Raw genomic sequence first — 17,933 nt, forward strand, 5'->3', positions numbered from 1 at the left:
GTGCTGACTTATAAACAATGAATGCAATGATTTTATGCATTTAAATCCAATTTCTATTAATCTAAAAATATCAAAATACAATGTAGATAAATCCAAATACACCCTATGAGTTGTGAATAAGAAATACAAACCGAAACTTAGTGCATGGTGTTGTAAATATTGACAGATTAAATTCTTTTTCATGTGCTATCAGTGTCTAGTGCACAGCAAAAACCCGCTTAAAATTTCATAAAACGGTATTTATTATGATGATGAACCTTACAGTATTTTAAATAGTTTTAACAACCTAGCCTAATTCATTCAGAATTGTATATGAAAGTAAACTTTGATATTTGTGATTTCAAACACATGTTTAAACTGTTTAAACGACGACGGTTCACATAGTAACCAGCGCTATGTTAAGGCCCTGTCACGCCGCCCGAGCGTAGTTGGAGCGGTCGTGGAGCGGTAGGGAAAGAGGGTCGAATTTCGCTCATAAGAAAAACCGAGAAAAAAAATCGAAATCCAAAATGGTGAACGGTAGAGAGCGGTGATGATTTTTTCTCTCCGCTCCACGACCGCTCCAACAACGCTGGGGCGGTGTGACCAGGCCTTAAACAAATGATAAACAGCGTCTTTACTGTGCAGTGTCCAGATAACGTTTCGTATCGAAATAACTCATTTAAAAAAGTTTTGCGCAAAAAAATCCGTAGATAGTTGCATTTAATTGAATAATGTTTTTTTTTGTTTGGGTTTTTTCACCCAAAGTTATCAGCAGCCTATTTTATGGTCAACATTTGAAATGGATTAAGATACTCGTTATACCCCGCCCCTTACTTTTGATTTAAATCGCACACAGTTTCTTTTTTCAGGATGTGTTTTGGGTATCAATTTGCGGTCTTCAGTGCCGGATTCTTCAATAAGGCAGTTCTCCAGAATAAGTGCGATCCACCTGAAAATAGAATAAAGAGAAATCTGGCATGAATGTTAATGTTTCTCCATTCTGTTCTTACTCTTACTGTTCTTACTCTGTTGAAGGTATATTTTATGCAGTGTAAAACTATGATACCCCTTATATAAGAATTGCTACCAAGGGGGAAAATCATTCTAAACGCAAAACTAAAAATTAGAAGAAACAAACTCGCAGGCCCTATACTAAACAAGGCCCGTATTCTGAAGTCGGGTTTAACTTAAACTCAGGTTTAAAGTTGTGGTTTAAGTATGGATGGCCAATAGTTACATAAATCGCCAACAACAGAGATGTCATATTTCAGCTCATTTGGCTCTCAAAATTATTCATAATTGTGTAGGAAGTATAAATAGATAATTGCCTTCACCATCGATGAATCAGGAAAGAACACGGTGAACATAAGAAACACACAGCTTAATAAAAATATTGACACTTTTGGCTTCCCATAATTTTAGTACAGAGTTAGACTAAACCTGACTTCAGAATACGGGCCTTTGTAATTAATGATGTATTGTGATTGATCTTTACATTTGCATCAAACGTCAAAGAAAAAATCGAGCCAGTCAAGACGAATTTGTTCCATGTAGAGCTAAATAAAATCATCTTAAAAATAAAAAAACCAGGTCAATTAATAAAAATGTTGCAATGCAGGGTTTCCATTTAAAAATAGATTACTTGAAAAGAAACCATAAAAAGTAATTACAAACTTTTCTAGCCAGATGCTTGGATATTCGTTTTCAGGAAGGTTTGGAAGAAGGAATTAGTTACCTCTAAGTAAATGGCATGGGGTATAAATAGATAGTTAGATTAGCTTTGAATTGAAGAGGAACTCCTAGTGAGGAATGCGGGCCAATCACGATGTTGTTTTCACTTTTGTTTCTTATCTTCTGTAGAGTTCTTTCTAAATATTTAAGGATAAAGAAAACTATATTATCGCAATATGAGCTCATTGATTGAAACTTTACAGTTGTAGACTTCTGTCACTTTAAACATCCCTTATTATGCCATTAATTAAATCTAGTTAGCTCGGCTAATGAGACTAGTTTAAGAGATATACAGGAAATAATCATATCTAAAAGGAGAGACATGAGGAAGGTGGGCGCTAATCCTATACAAGGCTTTCTTTATAATCATAATAACTGATTGAAATACAAATAATTTATAGTTTTGGATTGTTAGTTGCAAATGACACGCTGAGGACATTCATTTACAAATGTGTATGGTCCAACATTAACAAAGTGATTTAATCCAATTCAATTCATTTATTTCACTCAATGAAATAACTACAGGTTATGGAAAAATACATAATTCATGCAACAAGGACGGCGATGCAGAGTAAAAAAAGCATGGTAATATTGTAACAGAAAAAAAATCGAGTGCGGAGTGGTGCTAAAGATCAGTATTTCCGGTCCAGTCAACAAGGGACATGGAACGGATATAAAATAAGACATACAAAGACGACACATACAAAGGGAAAACAATCCCAAGCAAAGGGTTAATATTATATCAAAGTTCTTGCCTTTCTATAACAATAACACTGTAAAAACTGTGGTGTTGAAACTGACACAATTAGTGTTAATAGAGGACCACACCCTGAGGTGTTAAAAAACACCCTAAAGATTGAACATAACACCAAAGAGTGTAAATGTAACAACCAAAGGTGTTATAATAACACCTATAGGTATAAAACTAACACCACCAATTTAACACCGGTGTAAAATAACTGGTGAGGTCCTCTATGTACACCGGTTAACACCACAGTTTTTGCTGTGAAAGAACAAAGGGGAAAGGTCTAGCGTGTTTAAACGGTCGCAGAAAATCGGCAGGTGAAATTTAAAAAAAGACATAGCACGTGGGTGAAATTACTTGGGTGGAAATCGATCGCCGTATAGAAATAGAAAGAAAAAAATGACAGTTTACTTGAACATAGTCTGTCCCTTTAAAACTTTGGTCTTTGCCACTAAACTGCTGAGGCGAAGATAATAACTCTCATTTCATAAATTTCACGGCGATTATTACCGTCGCTATAATAACCGATTTCTATTAACGAAGAAATTGCAAATGACATTCCTTTTCCTATTATTCATTGATGAGTTATATTACCATTAAATTTTGAAACATAAGTTAAGGAAGATGATGTAATATTGAGCTAAAAATGTCCAAAAACTAATATCTCGATCCTATTAGAATATGGAATTATTGAAATATCTACATATATCTTGTTTGTCAGCATTGATTCCTAGGAATAGACGAATTATTTTGTTCATTTTAAGCAGATTCTCCAAAGGGCAGGGGCGGATCCAGGATTTTCCAGGGGGGCACATTTTCCCGAGGAAATTTGACAAGCAAAAACAAAAAGGTCTTTACTTTCAAAAGGGGGGGGCACTTCTGTTTTAATGGAATTTTTACATTACAAATTTTAATTTTGCTTCTAACAGGGGGGCAGCACGGGCCGACTGTGCCCCCCCCCCCCCAGATCCGCCGCTTCTAAAGGGCCAACTGATTACGATCGTCTTGATTTAAGAAACAATGTTTTCAATTTGCTATATTGTTCTAAACGAAAGATGATTTCACGGATTTGATATTTTTATGACAATAGGAATGAATAAATGAAATCATTCGTTTGTTCTCATTCATATACGGAGTGTCAGAACACAAAAATTCAATAAACGATTGAAGAATGATTGGAAATCTATTGATTACTCAAATGATTGCGGACTAGGTCAATATGTTTAGCCTATATAAAATATCTACGTGAACTTTTCGCTAAGAGAATTTTCAACAAATTAAATGAATTTTGCTGACATATCACAAAAGCTGTTTTGTAAAATCAATCCCCGGTCTACATTATACAGGTTATTTGAAGGCGAGTTTTTTTTATCAATAGAATATAAAAAGGAGTTTACTGAACTCTAATAAGGCACTTTATGCAATGTGCAAGGTCCGTGCATTTTCAGTATTGGCTATGGGTTAATGATAAACTCACCTCTCCTTCTTTCGTTGTTTTCCCCCCTTCGGACGATGGAGGGTTGTCGGGCAGGCACCTGGCTGGGTTGGCACATATCAAGCTCGTCGCATAAATCGTTCATCATTTTAATCAATATCTCGTATTTGACCAGTTTCAAAACGCTCCTGTAATCGGCTGGTTGCTCCTCATCATCCAAGGCCCATGCTGAACCTCCTTGAATGAGAAATAAAACATGTCGACGTTACGAACCAAAGGTAGTAACGGTGCTGAAACGATTCAATCACATGACACGAAGTGTCGGGTTCGAATCCCATCTATAGCTAACAAACTTATAACAAGACAGTTATCTTCATTTACCACACTCCACCAAGGCGTTAAATGCGTACACGAAATATTGGCTCGATTAACAACAGTACCGGTATGGGTGTTTCATAAAGCTACTCGTAAGTTAAAAACTACTTTAAGAATGACTGGTGAACCTTTGTTACGCTATAGCCAGTGAATATGTTGTTGTATACCATTTACCACCATTTGAGTTTAACAAGTCGTTCTTCGACTCTTAGCTTACGAACAGCTTTAAGACCCCCCCCCCCCCCGTCGGAATGCTCGGTACGCTATGAGATGGTGGTGCACCTTGTGACTAACCCATGAATGCTACTCGATTTAAAAAAACTCTAAGCGATTGATTATTTGATCGGTCTATATTGTGTATTGAACAGCCTCCGAGTTGGATTAAGTACAATAAGGTAGCAAAAACAATCCAACTGATTGCACGAATGTCATCCCCTTTAATTCATTAAATGATTAAATTATTTCGTTAGCTGTATAGTTAAACACCATTTTCTGATGGAAATGGTAAAGACGCCAAGATGAAAGAGATATGAAGGTTCTCAAAAAATAGATGATTTATGCAACTTACTTTTTTTCATGGAATGAAAAAATTGCTCCGAGGCAATTAATGCATTTAAAACCCCTTCAATGGCCCTTGTGTTAATCTACAACCAGGTATGTTCATGAGATATTTACATTCTTGTGAGGGGTGTAATGTCCGCTAATGATGATGCCTCGAGGGAACACTTCAATATGAAGGACCTCATTTCGTCTCTTTTTTCAGTTGTTACAAGAGTTTCTACTTCAGATGCCCATTTCCGTAGGTGAGCGTCCGAAACCTCACCTTTGTTAAACATGTTCACTTTGTGAAAATGGCGTCTCCAGTCTTATAGGAATGCATTTGATTCCCGAGAAAATATTGTGTCTATGGTATTCAGAATAGTTGTAAATTCATATCCCCGCATTATGCATGTTTCTATTTTGTGGGAAATATGATCAGATTTGAGTCAATTGAAATGTAAATGGGAGCAAATGTACGAACACTTAAGCAGTTTCAGTAAAAGCTTGAAGAAAATAAGGAACGTAAATTCTCGGAATTGGAGAGTTCCAATTACATGCATGTAGTATCGTCATCTTGGTCCAGTCTCTAAAAACGTTTTGAATTGTTCAATGATATGCAACGTCAAATTAGGTTCCTTATATTCTGAGGCGTTTTTTAGGGGGAAGATACGTTAAGCGAGCTGATCATAGGGTGATTTTAGGTACGATGTTAGATGTTAGGGCTTTTGCAAATAATCATCAGGCAGTTTTCGCCTCCACGAAGCAAGACAGATTTAAGAACATAGAAAATAAATTGCCAAATGCTCTTGAGGACACAACGCCACCAAGAGGTTTTTGTCGTTCATTGGTGGATCAAAACAGCAGTTTTGTCAGAGCTGCTGTTCCATCTTACAAATTTTCGGCAAAGACCTCCCATCCGTTCTTTGTCATTTTGACGGGTATTTTCAATACATTTACTGTCTACATGTATGCGTCCCCGTTCCCCGTTTATTTATTCCCATCACTCACACAACCTTTCCGTCACGTTTCGTCGTTATTTATTCATCTTTATTCTAACTTAGCTAATTCCGTTGCATTGACCCATTCTCTTGTTTGTTTAGGTAGTTATGTTGTTTCTGGTCGCGAATGCATAAGTCTGCGTTGGACAGGCTATTAAACATAAAACGTGAAGGACAGGATTAGTCCTATTAATACGAAGGTATTTGTAAAAGGAATGAAAGAGCGATTGTATTTGTGATGGCTTCTGTAACTATCCGTGATTAGGAAGATACTCGTCAATAATGTGCTTCCATCTACATCCATTAAGTAGCATGTCCCTGGAACGGCCGGAGGATAAAAACCAGGACAATGATACTAATTAGCGTGATTAATTTTCATCATCTACCACGAATAAAGTAAAAGACACCAGACGATTATATATTCTAGTCTACTATTGATTTGCACATGTTGTAAGATGCATGTTTACATTTTACCCACGGGCGTTAAGTCCGTGACAACATTTTATTCAAGAGGGGGGGGGGGACAATATCCTCCTCCCCTGGACAACAAATGTGACGCAATGATCTACGGCAGTAATTTTACGTTTGAAAAGAAAACATAACGGTTATGAAATATTAAATTGATGGTGATGACAGTTAATTATTGACTGACGGATCAACTTTCTAGTGATGATCCTTCTTTGCTTTCCTTTGTCAGTGAAGTTCTTTATTTACTCTCGAGGATTTTGGTGATAGCGCCAAGAAAAAAAAACCAACAGTCTTGTAACATAGCGGTCCTGAGATGTATCGGCTAAGAATCTTAATCTTTACCTAAATTCATATTCGTATAACACCGAAGACTTCAAAACCCGTAAACAGTCAATCACAATTTCGAAATGGTTTAGTTCGAGACGCCCAATAACCTCCAGTCTGAGAAAGATCACACAACTTCTAAACGGATCTTTTAAGGAATTTGCAGGTTGATTTTCGAAGGCGAGTCTCATATTTCATGTATAATCGATAAAACAAACTGAACTTCACGGGGAGGCTCAAAGTTCCTGACAACGTTATCATGGCTATCAAGTTCAATGTGTGTACATCCCTCTATATCCGAATATATATTACATCACATATTTGGTTCGCACTTTTATTAACAGATGCGCTTACAGACAATTAAATTATATTTTTTTGGTGAGCAGGATTCCCATCGACGAAGCATATCAAAGACTCAACTTTCTTACGCGAAGTTTTTGGCTCTAAGTTAGGAAGCTAGGACCAGGGTTAAGTCTTATGTCAGATGGTGCTATTATTTATTCCATCAGCACTATACCAAGCCTTCCCTCAAGGCTACAGTTTGTGACCCTTGCTTTTCAAACGCAACAGCTGGTTACGTGAGCGCAACGGGTTGTTTAGCAGCTTTGACATTGCAAGTGGAAAATATTTCCTTTTTTTTGAAGAGCATTGGTCAATTCATTAACCAAATGATAAAACACTAATAGAATTCTCACTTATCTTCATCAAAATGAACTTGTTGCAAAATTCATGGCCTAGCAAGGTTATGAAGTTGGTAAAGTTTACAAAAGTTCACGTCCAAACTCACAAATTTGGAGAATGGTATAAATAAAGATAGTTACTCAAATGAGAACACGATAAACAAAACGGAGACATATCTTATGGTCACATTATTGCAACAAAGATAAAATCAACAGAAAGAAAAATTGAGTAAAATATTGAAATCTTACCTTGTGTTTCGTCTGAAATACTTAATGCTGTTGATATCTGGACGGCTATAAAGAGAAGAAGTGCTAACGAAAGTAGAGAGCTTACTGTCGGATTCATGTTTGTGCTTGTTGCAGGATTTCGGTCCGTCTACTTTTACGGATTCGCTGAGACGTTGGGCAAGGCTGGAGGATTGATTAACTGGCGATTGCGATTCAATAAAGATATCTCACACATCAACCGATCGAACTATTGGCTTCAAAAAGTTTTAGACACGGGTTCCCTTTCTAGAATTTATATTCATTCCTTTTTAGTAGAGAACCATCTTATCAATTTTCATTCAGTGCAACTGCCGGTGGACTCTCACTAAAGTGCGCCTTTGAAAAGTTTTTCACGAGGTTTTATGCAGCCAAAGGATAAATCCCTTTCCTGTCAGACTTTTGGCGATTGATGAAACAGTGATTCTCTTGACATCATCAAAGTCCGAAAATGGTTTCCCCTTCAGTTTTAAGGACGGTGTGCAATCCACTTCTTCACGGCTGAGCTCATGCGCAGTGGGACAATTATTTCTACTTAAGGCGCAGAAAAGTGGCGGGCAAAAGCACTCTCGAGGCAAAAAGCGCGCGCAATTGGCAAACACGTTTGGTCTCTGAGCGGTCACCGACACGTCTGATTTCACAATCGAGTATACTGTGTAGTCCATCGTGCCTTATACTTTGGTTTCGAAGAAAAGTAGGAAAAAATATAATTATTTTCTTTTTCGTTGTAGAAGTTAGTGAGTGGCAAGCAGATACTGGAGTACTCCAGTTGCACCTTTTGTCTCGAATTATTGTTAGATGAACACTGAAGACAATAAGATATAAGTGAATGAGTGGAAACGATGTCTAAAGATTGGTTCTTACAAACATGGTAAAAAAGTCTGACTTTTTTCTCCCATGAAAATAAAATTCTCAACGTAGAGCTTGGGGCGTTTCATTACAATTTTGTGTTGCTTCAGAGTTATTACTATAGATCTAAATGCTGACATAAATAGCTTATCCTGTCTTCAATCGTGAATATCATTATGCTCACACTTCACAATGCTATGAGATATTCCGTTGGTCCGTTACGTCTTCCGCCCATTTTGTTCCATCCATTAATTAGTCTTACACTTTCAAAAACCTTACAATTTCGAAACCATACAAACTTGCAGGGTTAAATTTATTTAGCACTTGACAAAAAAATTCCAAGCCCATCTCGCCGAGAAATCTAGCCGAAATATCAATTGGTCAAAATCCTTAAAATATTGGGAACAGGGGCCCATTTCATAAAGGTAGAGCGTCAGCGTCAAGTCCCAAAACAGCGTCAAAGTTTAACTTTCAGCGTCAAGTTTAATATTAGACGCTGCAGCACATTTCATAAAAAGTTGACGCTCCAGTAAGAGCGTCAACTTTTTACTGGAGCGTCAAGTATGGTTACTGGAGCGTCAAATAGGGTTAAATATTTGACGCTGCATGGGGGAGCGTCAAGTTGACACTGTAAAGGGTTTTTCATTGCTAAGAATAGCGTATTAGTCCAGGATAGAAGAGGCATAACCTTCTTTTTTATATATACAATATTTTTGATGGTTTCTTGTCAATTCGAGGGTGCTGATTACGAATCTGACTGATACCACTCGTGTAACCTCGAGCATTTTCCGCAAATTGGCAAAATCCAATTAGATATGGCCGCCAAAATATGCAAATTACCCATGAAAATCCTAAAATTGTCCACACATTGGCTATGAAATGCATGACATTGTGTGGCAGGAATGAAATACTCTCTGAAAAAAAAATTTTTGACAAAATATTTATTTTCCTGATTTTCAAAATGGCCGCCATAGGCTCTTGTATACTCTATTATGTACAATATGAATAGGGAAAACTAGTTTTCACAAAAATGAGCACTTAACTGCAAAAACTCGCGATGTATGAATGAAGTAATATATGCAAATCACCATTGCTAACGAGATATATCATTTATTTTGTCATATATGGAAACAATCCTGTATTTTGATATCTAAAATAGCCGCCACTGGCCCAAACAGTATTGCGTACAATGGCAATGGGGGCCAAAAACTTCACAAGAGTGATCACTGAAATGCATATTGGAATACTGACTAAAACATAATTCTTAACGAAATATATTATTAATATGCCATGTATGTGAAGAATGTTTCATTTTGATATTCAAAATGGCTGCCAAAGGCCCTAAAAGTATTATGCACAATGAGAAAGAGGAGCAAAGAAATCACAAGAGAGAGCACTATAATGCATATATGTGATAAATTAATGGGATACTGTCTAAAAACATATTTTCTAAAGAAATATATCATTCAGGTTTCAAGTTTGTGTTATATACTGTATTTTGATTTTCAAAATGGCCGCCATAGACATTAACAGTATTATGTACAATGCAAAGTGGGAAACCAATGTTCACAGGAGTGAGCACCATAAATGCACGCAATAGTGATCTATGAGTAAAATATTGTCTGAAAGCGTAATTTTATTCTGCCAGTTAGGCGATAAATACTGTTATTGGAAAGTCAAAATGGCCGCTACAGGCCCTTATGGTATTATGTGAATGGGAACAAATTATTTCAACAGAATTTGGCTTTGCTTGGCCAAATGGTGATGTATGAGTGAAATATTGTCTGAAAACATGATTTATAACAAATTTGTATCATATCTTATGTAATATAGGTGATAAATACTGTATTTCAACATTCAAAATGGCTGCCATATGCCCTTTTTGTGAACATTATTTTCTCAACTCAAATTGTATATTATACGATAAGGGCCTATGGTGGCCATTTTCAATTTTAAAATGCAGCATTTATCACCTTGATTACACAACATTATGATATATCTCGTTAGAAACCATGGTTTTAGACAACATTTAACCCTTACATCACAATTCACAATTATATGCAATATTTAGAGTCAAGTAAAGCCAAATACTGTCAAAATTATATGTCCCATGTTACAATGTACACAATACTTTTAGGACCTATGGCAGCCATTTTGGATTTCAAAGTACAGCATTTATTACCTCCACGACCAATATGTGATGTATTTAGTTAGAAATCATGTTTAAGACAATATTTTTACTCGTATATCACAGTTATATGCATTTTATGATTCTCACTCTTGTGAAAATTTGTTTCTCCATTCGCATTGTGCATGATAAATATAGGGCCTATGGCGGCCATTTTGAACATGTTGAATGTGAAAATACAGCATTTATCACATAAATGGCATATTAATGATGTTTTTAGTCAGGATTCCACTCTTTTATCTTAATGATATGCAGTTTAGTGCTCACTCTTGTCATTTTTTTGGCCCCGGCCATTGCCATTGTACATATACTCCGGCCAGTGGCGGCTATTTTAGATATCAAAATACAGTAATGTCCCCATATATGACATAATAAGTGATAGATCTCGTTATCAATGATGATTTGAATATATTACTTTGTTCATACATCGCGATTTTGTGCGGTTTAGTGCTAATTTTTGTGAAAATGAGTTTTCCCAATTCATATTGTACATAATAGAGTATACAATGGCCTATGGCGGCCATTTGGAATATCAGGAAAATAAATATTTTGTCAAAAAAAAAAATTCAGAGAGTATTTCATTCCTGCCACACGATTTCATGCATTTCATAGCCAATGTGCGGACAGTATTACGTGCAATTGTGGTGCTCACTCTTGTGAATATTGGTTTCCCACTTTGCATTGTACATGTATCATGTGTATATAATACTGTTAATGTCTATGGCGGCCATTTTGAAAGTCAAAATACAGTATTTAACACAAACTTGAAACCTGAATGATATATTTCGTTAGAAAATATGTTTTTAGACAGTATCCCATTAATTTATCACATATGATTATGCATTATAGTGCTCTCTCTTGTGATTTCTTTGCTCCTCTTTCTCATTGTGCATTATACTTTTAGGGCCTTTGGCAGCCATTTTGAATATCAAAATGAAACATTCTTCACATACATGGCATATTAATATAACATTTCGTTAACAATCATGCTTTAGTCAGTATTCCACTCGTTTAATCTTAATAATATGCATTTTAGTGATCACTCTTGTGAATTTTTTGACCCCCATTGCCATTGCACGCAATACTGTTTGGGCCAGTGGCGGCTATTTTAGATATCAGAATACAGAAATGTTCCCATATATGACATAATAAATGACATATCTGGTTAGCAGTCGTAACTTGCATATATTACTTCATACATCGCGAGTTTTTGCAGTTAAGTGCTAATTTTGGTGAAAATTAGTTTTCCGTATTCATATTGTACATAATAGAGTATACAAGGGCCTATGGCGGCCATTTTGAATATCAGGAAAATATATATTTTGTCATAAATTATTTTTTCAGGGAGTATTTCACTCCTACATACAATTTCATGCATTTCATAGTTAATGTATGGACAATTTTAGGATTTTCATGGGTAATTTGCATATTTTGGCGGCCATATTGGATTTTGCCAATTTGCGGAAAATGCTCAAGGTTACACGAGTGGCATCATCCAGATTCGTAATCAGCACTCTCGAATTGACAAAAAACCATCAAAAAATATTGTATATATAAAAAAACAAGGTTTGGTCAATTGTCTATGGGGCCTATCCTGGACTATATGTTGTGCTCAGGCATGCCCACAGGGCTCTTACAAGAGAACGGATATTTAGAGCAATGTCTGATATTAATAATGCTAATATTAATAAAGAATACATTTAAGGTAATGCTTTCTAAAAGAAATGCTTTGTTTTTGTCCTACCGAAAAAATAAAATGCTGAAAAATTCCTCCGAGACACCAATTTTTTCAGTTTATCCCAGGGCAGGTAAAAAAAGGGAGGTTATAGAGTCTACACAGACAATAAAGGAAAAAGACAAATAAGGAGAATTTTTTTTGTGGGAAAAAAATCATGAAAATGGAGGAAGGTAGATCTATGATGTGGAAGTGTTTAATTTAAGGCCTGAAAAAAAAGGCCTATGGCCCTAAAAAAATGATAAATTGCTTTTTTTTTCCCGGTTTGTGACTGTTTCAAAAAAAAGTCGTGGCCATTCGCCAACGTTGGCATTGTTGAATTCATTTACTGAATGGTTATTCGCCGTTGAAACTGATAGCTTAAAAATAATTTCCATTATGAACAAGAATAATCTGTTAAGGTCATTTTCGATGTTTCATGCCTAATTAGAGCATACAAATTTATTTGCTTCATGTGATTTTAACAGCACTGCACCAGCAGTGGCCTGCGCTTGCCTTGTTGCACCCATGGTTTCAAATCATCTCGCGTGTGAAGGATTCATATGCACCTGGTACACGCGAAACTTTCACACCTTTTTAGCTCAAATAACTATGACTTTACATCATAGCTAAGAATTCTAATTGTGCTATGACACTTACCGAACCATATGGATCGTTTGTTGACTTCTCTTTGCTGTTTTTTAATAAAATAAAAGAATTTTTTCGTGATCTTCACGTAGATGCCTCTGGATCAGCGTGGATATCAATTTTTGCCTAAAGTGATACTATTCACTAGCCGGTTTGTTTACGGTTCTGCAGCTTGCACTGCTAGCTGCATTCTAGGCGATCAGCATTATTTTCTTGCTCGTTCAATCCACTTTCTTCATCATCTTGTCAAAAGATGGCTTACTTTACCTATAAGTATATACATGAGATGCAACCTGTTGATTTTTGGTACAATTTTATTATGCGCCGACGACTTGAATAGAGAATGTTCGATACGAAAAATTGAATTCCAATTGTTGTTTGCGTAATTTCCACCGCAGTATTAAGGATAACTAAGGACGGATTGAACGGTTGATATTTGACTGATATTTGGAGGTAAGCAATAAAAACACTTTTATAAATAATTCCTTTATAAAATGGACTAAAAATACGAATGTACAACTACAAGATTAAGATAGTGGAGAAATATTGAGGTTTGGCGTGTTTTATTCACTCACATTCGTGTGATGAATGAAAACGTCGAAGTCCACTATGAAATCACATGCGTTGTGCGAGGTAAGTATAACCTCGCATGTTGTGTGAGTGGCCTTGTTGATACAACCTTGCATTACCAACACAAATATTCAAGTGTGGGACTGGGATTAAAATTGTACGGTAGAAAATTTGTTGAAGGTGAAATTTCGACGGGCAATAATGAGACATCATCTTTTTCAAAATTATCTTTTCCCTGCCATAGGGCTAATATAAATAGATTCTCTTTTATGACACATACCCGCTGGAGAAACAATGCTATGTAATCCGATGAAAAATTAACATTTTTCTTCTACTCTCTACCAGAATTGCAAGCCATCACCATAGAACCATCACTCTGCTTCAAAGGCAAGTCTTATGCTGCAGACCCTGTTTGCAGTTGCTAAATAATAATTTCGCTCCCGAAAAAGTTAACAAGCAAAATATATATATATATATTCTCTTTAAATGTTTTCTTCTAATTTTGCTTCTCAAAGGTGAGGGTGGCACAGCCCGGCTGTGCCCCCCCCCCCCCGATCCGCCAGTGCTTTCTACATTAACTTGTGACTTGAATTGAAAACAAAAACAAAAATGGAAAGGGGATTTCCCCCTAATCAGCCTCGCACATGACTATTCAAATAATTCGCTGGAAAGTCAAGCTGACTTTCCAGCGAATGTGCTCTTATGAAATGCAAAGTTGCTAGCATAGCAAGTTGCTAGTATAGCAAGTAAAAGCTGCTATTCTACCAGAGTTGCTATCATAGCAACTTGCTATGATAGCAACTCTTAATGAAATAGGCCCCAGGAGAGCATTTCATGAAAGGACTTGTCGGACGTTTTATCCGACAAGTCCCATTTTATCCGACAGTTACTATAGTAACAGTGCCTCTCAGCCAATCAGAATTTAGGAAAGATGTCAGATCTGACAACTTGTCAGACAAAAAAAGTTGATGAAATGGTATCCAGGAACATTATCAAATCTAGATTTTTACACTTTTTTCCGATTACTCTCGCTAAATAGTTATCTTGTCTTGTCCTGTCCTGTCTCTTGTTTTGTCTTGTCTTCTATGTCTTGTCATCCCCTCTCTCTGTTTTTTTTCTTCTGTCTTGCGCAACATATCCTTTACAACGAAGACCTCTTTGTGTGAAAAGCTTTGCATTATTTCAGTAATTATGTTTGCATCAATATGATTTATTTTGTTCTCTTTTTCTTTCCTGTAATACATGCATGTACGCATGTAAGAATAAGTCAACTATAATTTCTTCATTTCCAAGGGGGATCCACACTTTACAAGCTTTGCTTTTTAGTGGATCCCCTCATTTCCATTTATGCTCTATATTATACTGTTTTCTTTCTGTTCTACGAAGTAAGAATGCCCTTCTATATGATGTGAAGAGGGATTGTGATGATGACCGAGTGTTGTACATTGATTGGCGAACTGTTAGGAAGTTTGACAGGTATGAAGGAGCTTAATCATTAAGACATTTGAATGTGATAGTCAGAGACTTATGCTCAATTAGATTTTTTTACTTTCAGCCAGTGTAATTCTCTTATCAGGGGGGTTGTCTGTGTATATGATGGTTGACAGTAAATGCCCTAGCTGCTTTGTTCTGTAATTTCAGTAGACGATCTAGGTTCTGAGAGGTGACACCATTATAAAGAGAATTACAATAATCCAATCTAGATGTAACGAGCGACCTAACAGCGGTATGTCATATATCATTATCAATAAACTTTCTGATTCTATTAATATTTCGAAGGTGGTAGTTAACTGACTTAGACACACTAGTAACTTGATCTGACATTGTCATATGTTTATCTAGAACACAACCAAGAATACGAATAGAGTCTGATGGAGATAAGGAATGTTCATCAATGCTCAAAGAGACGTTTTGAAGAGTACGATAATGCATTGGTGACGAAAAATGATAAAAGTCCGTTTTCTCACGATTAAGGTGAAGTTTATTGGTTTGCAACCAATTCTTCAAACAATCCTTCAAACAATCATTACCCCGGCTGTAGCTGAGCCACCACATTAATAGGCCCTAACACGGTCTAGAAATGAATCTTACCGGATACCCACTCACCTTACCTGGGTCGAGTGCAGCACACTATGGATAAATTTCTTGCTGAAAGAAATTCACGCCATGGCGAAGATTCGAACCCACGACCCTCTCTTTTAAAGTCTGGAGACTAATCCACCGGGCCATAGCGCTCCAAACAAGATATAATGTACATGAAAAACTTTGTATGTTCTTCATTACGTAGCATCCCTTCCCTTATCTACCTCGTTTGAAAAAAATATTATTTGAACCCTTTCTAAGATCACGTATTATTTTGTTATTGTAATTATGCATCTACGTCGATTCAAACATCAACGATTTGAATTCAACCTAGAAAATGGTCTCAAAAACAAGAATGTTGGTATTTTGAAGTCGTTAGTTTTATGCACTGATTTGGAAATATAATGGCAGTGAAGCGAGAGATAATACAATTATTGCTAAAGTGAGTGATTTCTTAATACATCTGACGTTTAAAAATACAAATCGGCTACATAGATAATGATTTACCCCCCCCCCCCCCGACAAAAGAAATAATTAAAACATGCAAACAAACATATAAACAAATACACTACTTTTATGCTTTTATAAAAATCGCATTGGGTCGGAGTTTGCATTAATTTTAACATGTTCAATAGATAATGGCTTGCTGAAATTAGCCACTGTTATAAATCAATATTGGGGCCTCTTCAAACCTGGAATGGGCGTTTAGAGATTACAAATTGGACACCTAGGACATCTAATATGAAATGGGGAAACTAAGTACACGTTGGAGTGATCATATCATGAAAAATGCTGGCTGGCATGCATGGTAAAGATGACCGGTTGGTGACGACAGTCTGTGATCGCGCAGCGGAGCGGAGTGGGGTTGGATGTACCCGTTCGTGCCAACAAGACGGGGATTTTTCTTTTTTTGAAAGGGTGGGTTGAAATGGGATGTCAAATTAACGCAATGAAGGGGTTTTAACACAAGCAAAGGGTTATGCATACGGAATTTCTAAGGCATATGATCCATTGATTGGCTGGCAATTGCTTATGCTTAAAGCTACAGAAGCAATTGCTACTTTATAATCCTCCTTAAAAGGAAAACCGGAGAATGCTAGAAAAAGAACAGTTGCACGCTTGCCGCAGCCTGCCGTAGACCAACAAATCGCATAAAGACTAATTACCATGATTACGGAGAGGTTTTTGCGACTATCAACAATCGATGTTTTTCTTGGTGTGTTGTGAAAGTGTTATAACAAGTTGTCGTGAATGGTCGACGTCGAATTGCAAATACGGTTCGATGTCAATGAGACTGTTGCTCGTTAAAACATTTTTAAAAAGCGTTGTCTATCTTTTGATAAAGACTAGTGTACGGCCGTAGGCGACAACAAGCGTCTTTTCCTTACGGATATGTCGCGGGATGGAGGCTTTTTGTTGTTGTTGTTGTTGTTGTTGTTGTTGTTGTTGTTGTTAATTCAGGGAACATGTATGTACCCCAAATTTTCCGCCCATCTCAATCATTCACAGAAGACAGAAAATCTGGGGAGCGTTTCATGAAAGGACTTGTCGGACGTTTTATCCGACAGTTACTATAGTTACAATGCTTCTCAACCAATCAGAATCCAGGAAAGTTGTCAGATCTGACAACTTGTCGGACGAAAATATTGGTGAAACACCCCCAGATCTGGCATTCTTGTACTATCTTCAGTTACGATTTATTTGCATTTTATTTCTAGTCATCACTATCATGGGTTACAGGACATTTGCTCCTGTGATAATTGCTCCTGTCTCAATATCTCAGACTCAGAGGGCATAGGGTTAGAGTTGGGATTGTAGTAGAGTTTGTAGTTCCGAACAATGTAAAGATTTGGATTAGAGTTTATTTGGTTTTTAAGGTTAGGTTTCATGATAGGTTGAATACTCAGATTTTCCATCAATTGTCGCCAAAGCAAATGTCATGGAGCCCTATAATCATATGAGTGAAAGGGATCGAGTTGTGTTTTCATTGAGCAGAGAAAATAGTGGCTGTCTGTATAAGCATGGTAAGAGAATAAACCAAGTTGGAAAATATTGTTTGACTTTCTGATACCATAGAAGTTTTTTTTCACCTTACGTCAAAGTAACGTCATTAATTTATTGACGTCAAGGAAGAAAACATTCAAAATTCATTCAATTTTATTTTCAATTATTTCCACTTCGTTTAAACCAAGATTCGATGTAAGTCTATTAGGACTATTTTTTTAATGCAAGATGTCTCTGCTTTCTGGGCATATTGGGTAGGTCTATAGGCCTATAATAGGGTATTTTAGATATCACCTTGCATGCGATTTCTAGGCTGATAATCTCTACTAACATGCT

At 36.5% G+C, this 17,933-nt stretch overlaps 1 protein-coding gene across 1 annotated transcript; it reads right to left on the bottom strand.

Moving 5' to 3' along the window:
• Positions 1-747: 747 nt before the first annotated feature.
• On the bottom strand, positions 748-8,030 carry LOC121427787. Its single transcript, XM_041624348.1, has 3 exons — positions 7,528-8,030; positions 3,936-4,130; positions 748-931 (listed from the first exon to the last, which is right to left on the bottom strand). The coding sequence occupies exons 1-3, from the start codon at positions 7,622-7,624 to the stop codon at positions 867-869; spliced, it is 357 nt and encodes a 118-aa protein (XP_041480282.1). The 5' UTR covers positions 7,625-8,030; the 3' UTR covers positions 748-866.
• Between the last annotated feature and the right edge of the window lie 9,903 nt (positions 8,031-17,933).

The sequence above is a fragment of the Lytechinus variegatus genome, chromosome 14 (assembly GCF_018143015.1).
Source record: "Lytechinus variegatus isolate NC3 chromosome 14, Lvar_3.0, whole genome shotgun sequence".
NCBI lineage: Eukaryota > Metazoa > Echinodermata > Echinoidea > Temnopleuroida > Toxopneustidae > Lytechinus > Lytechinus variegatus.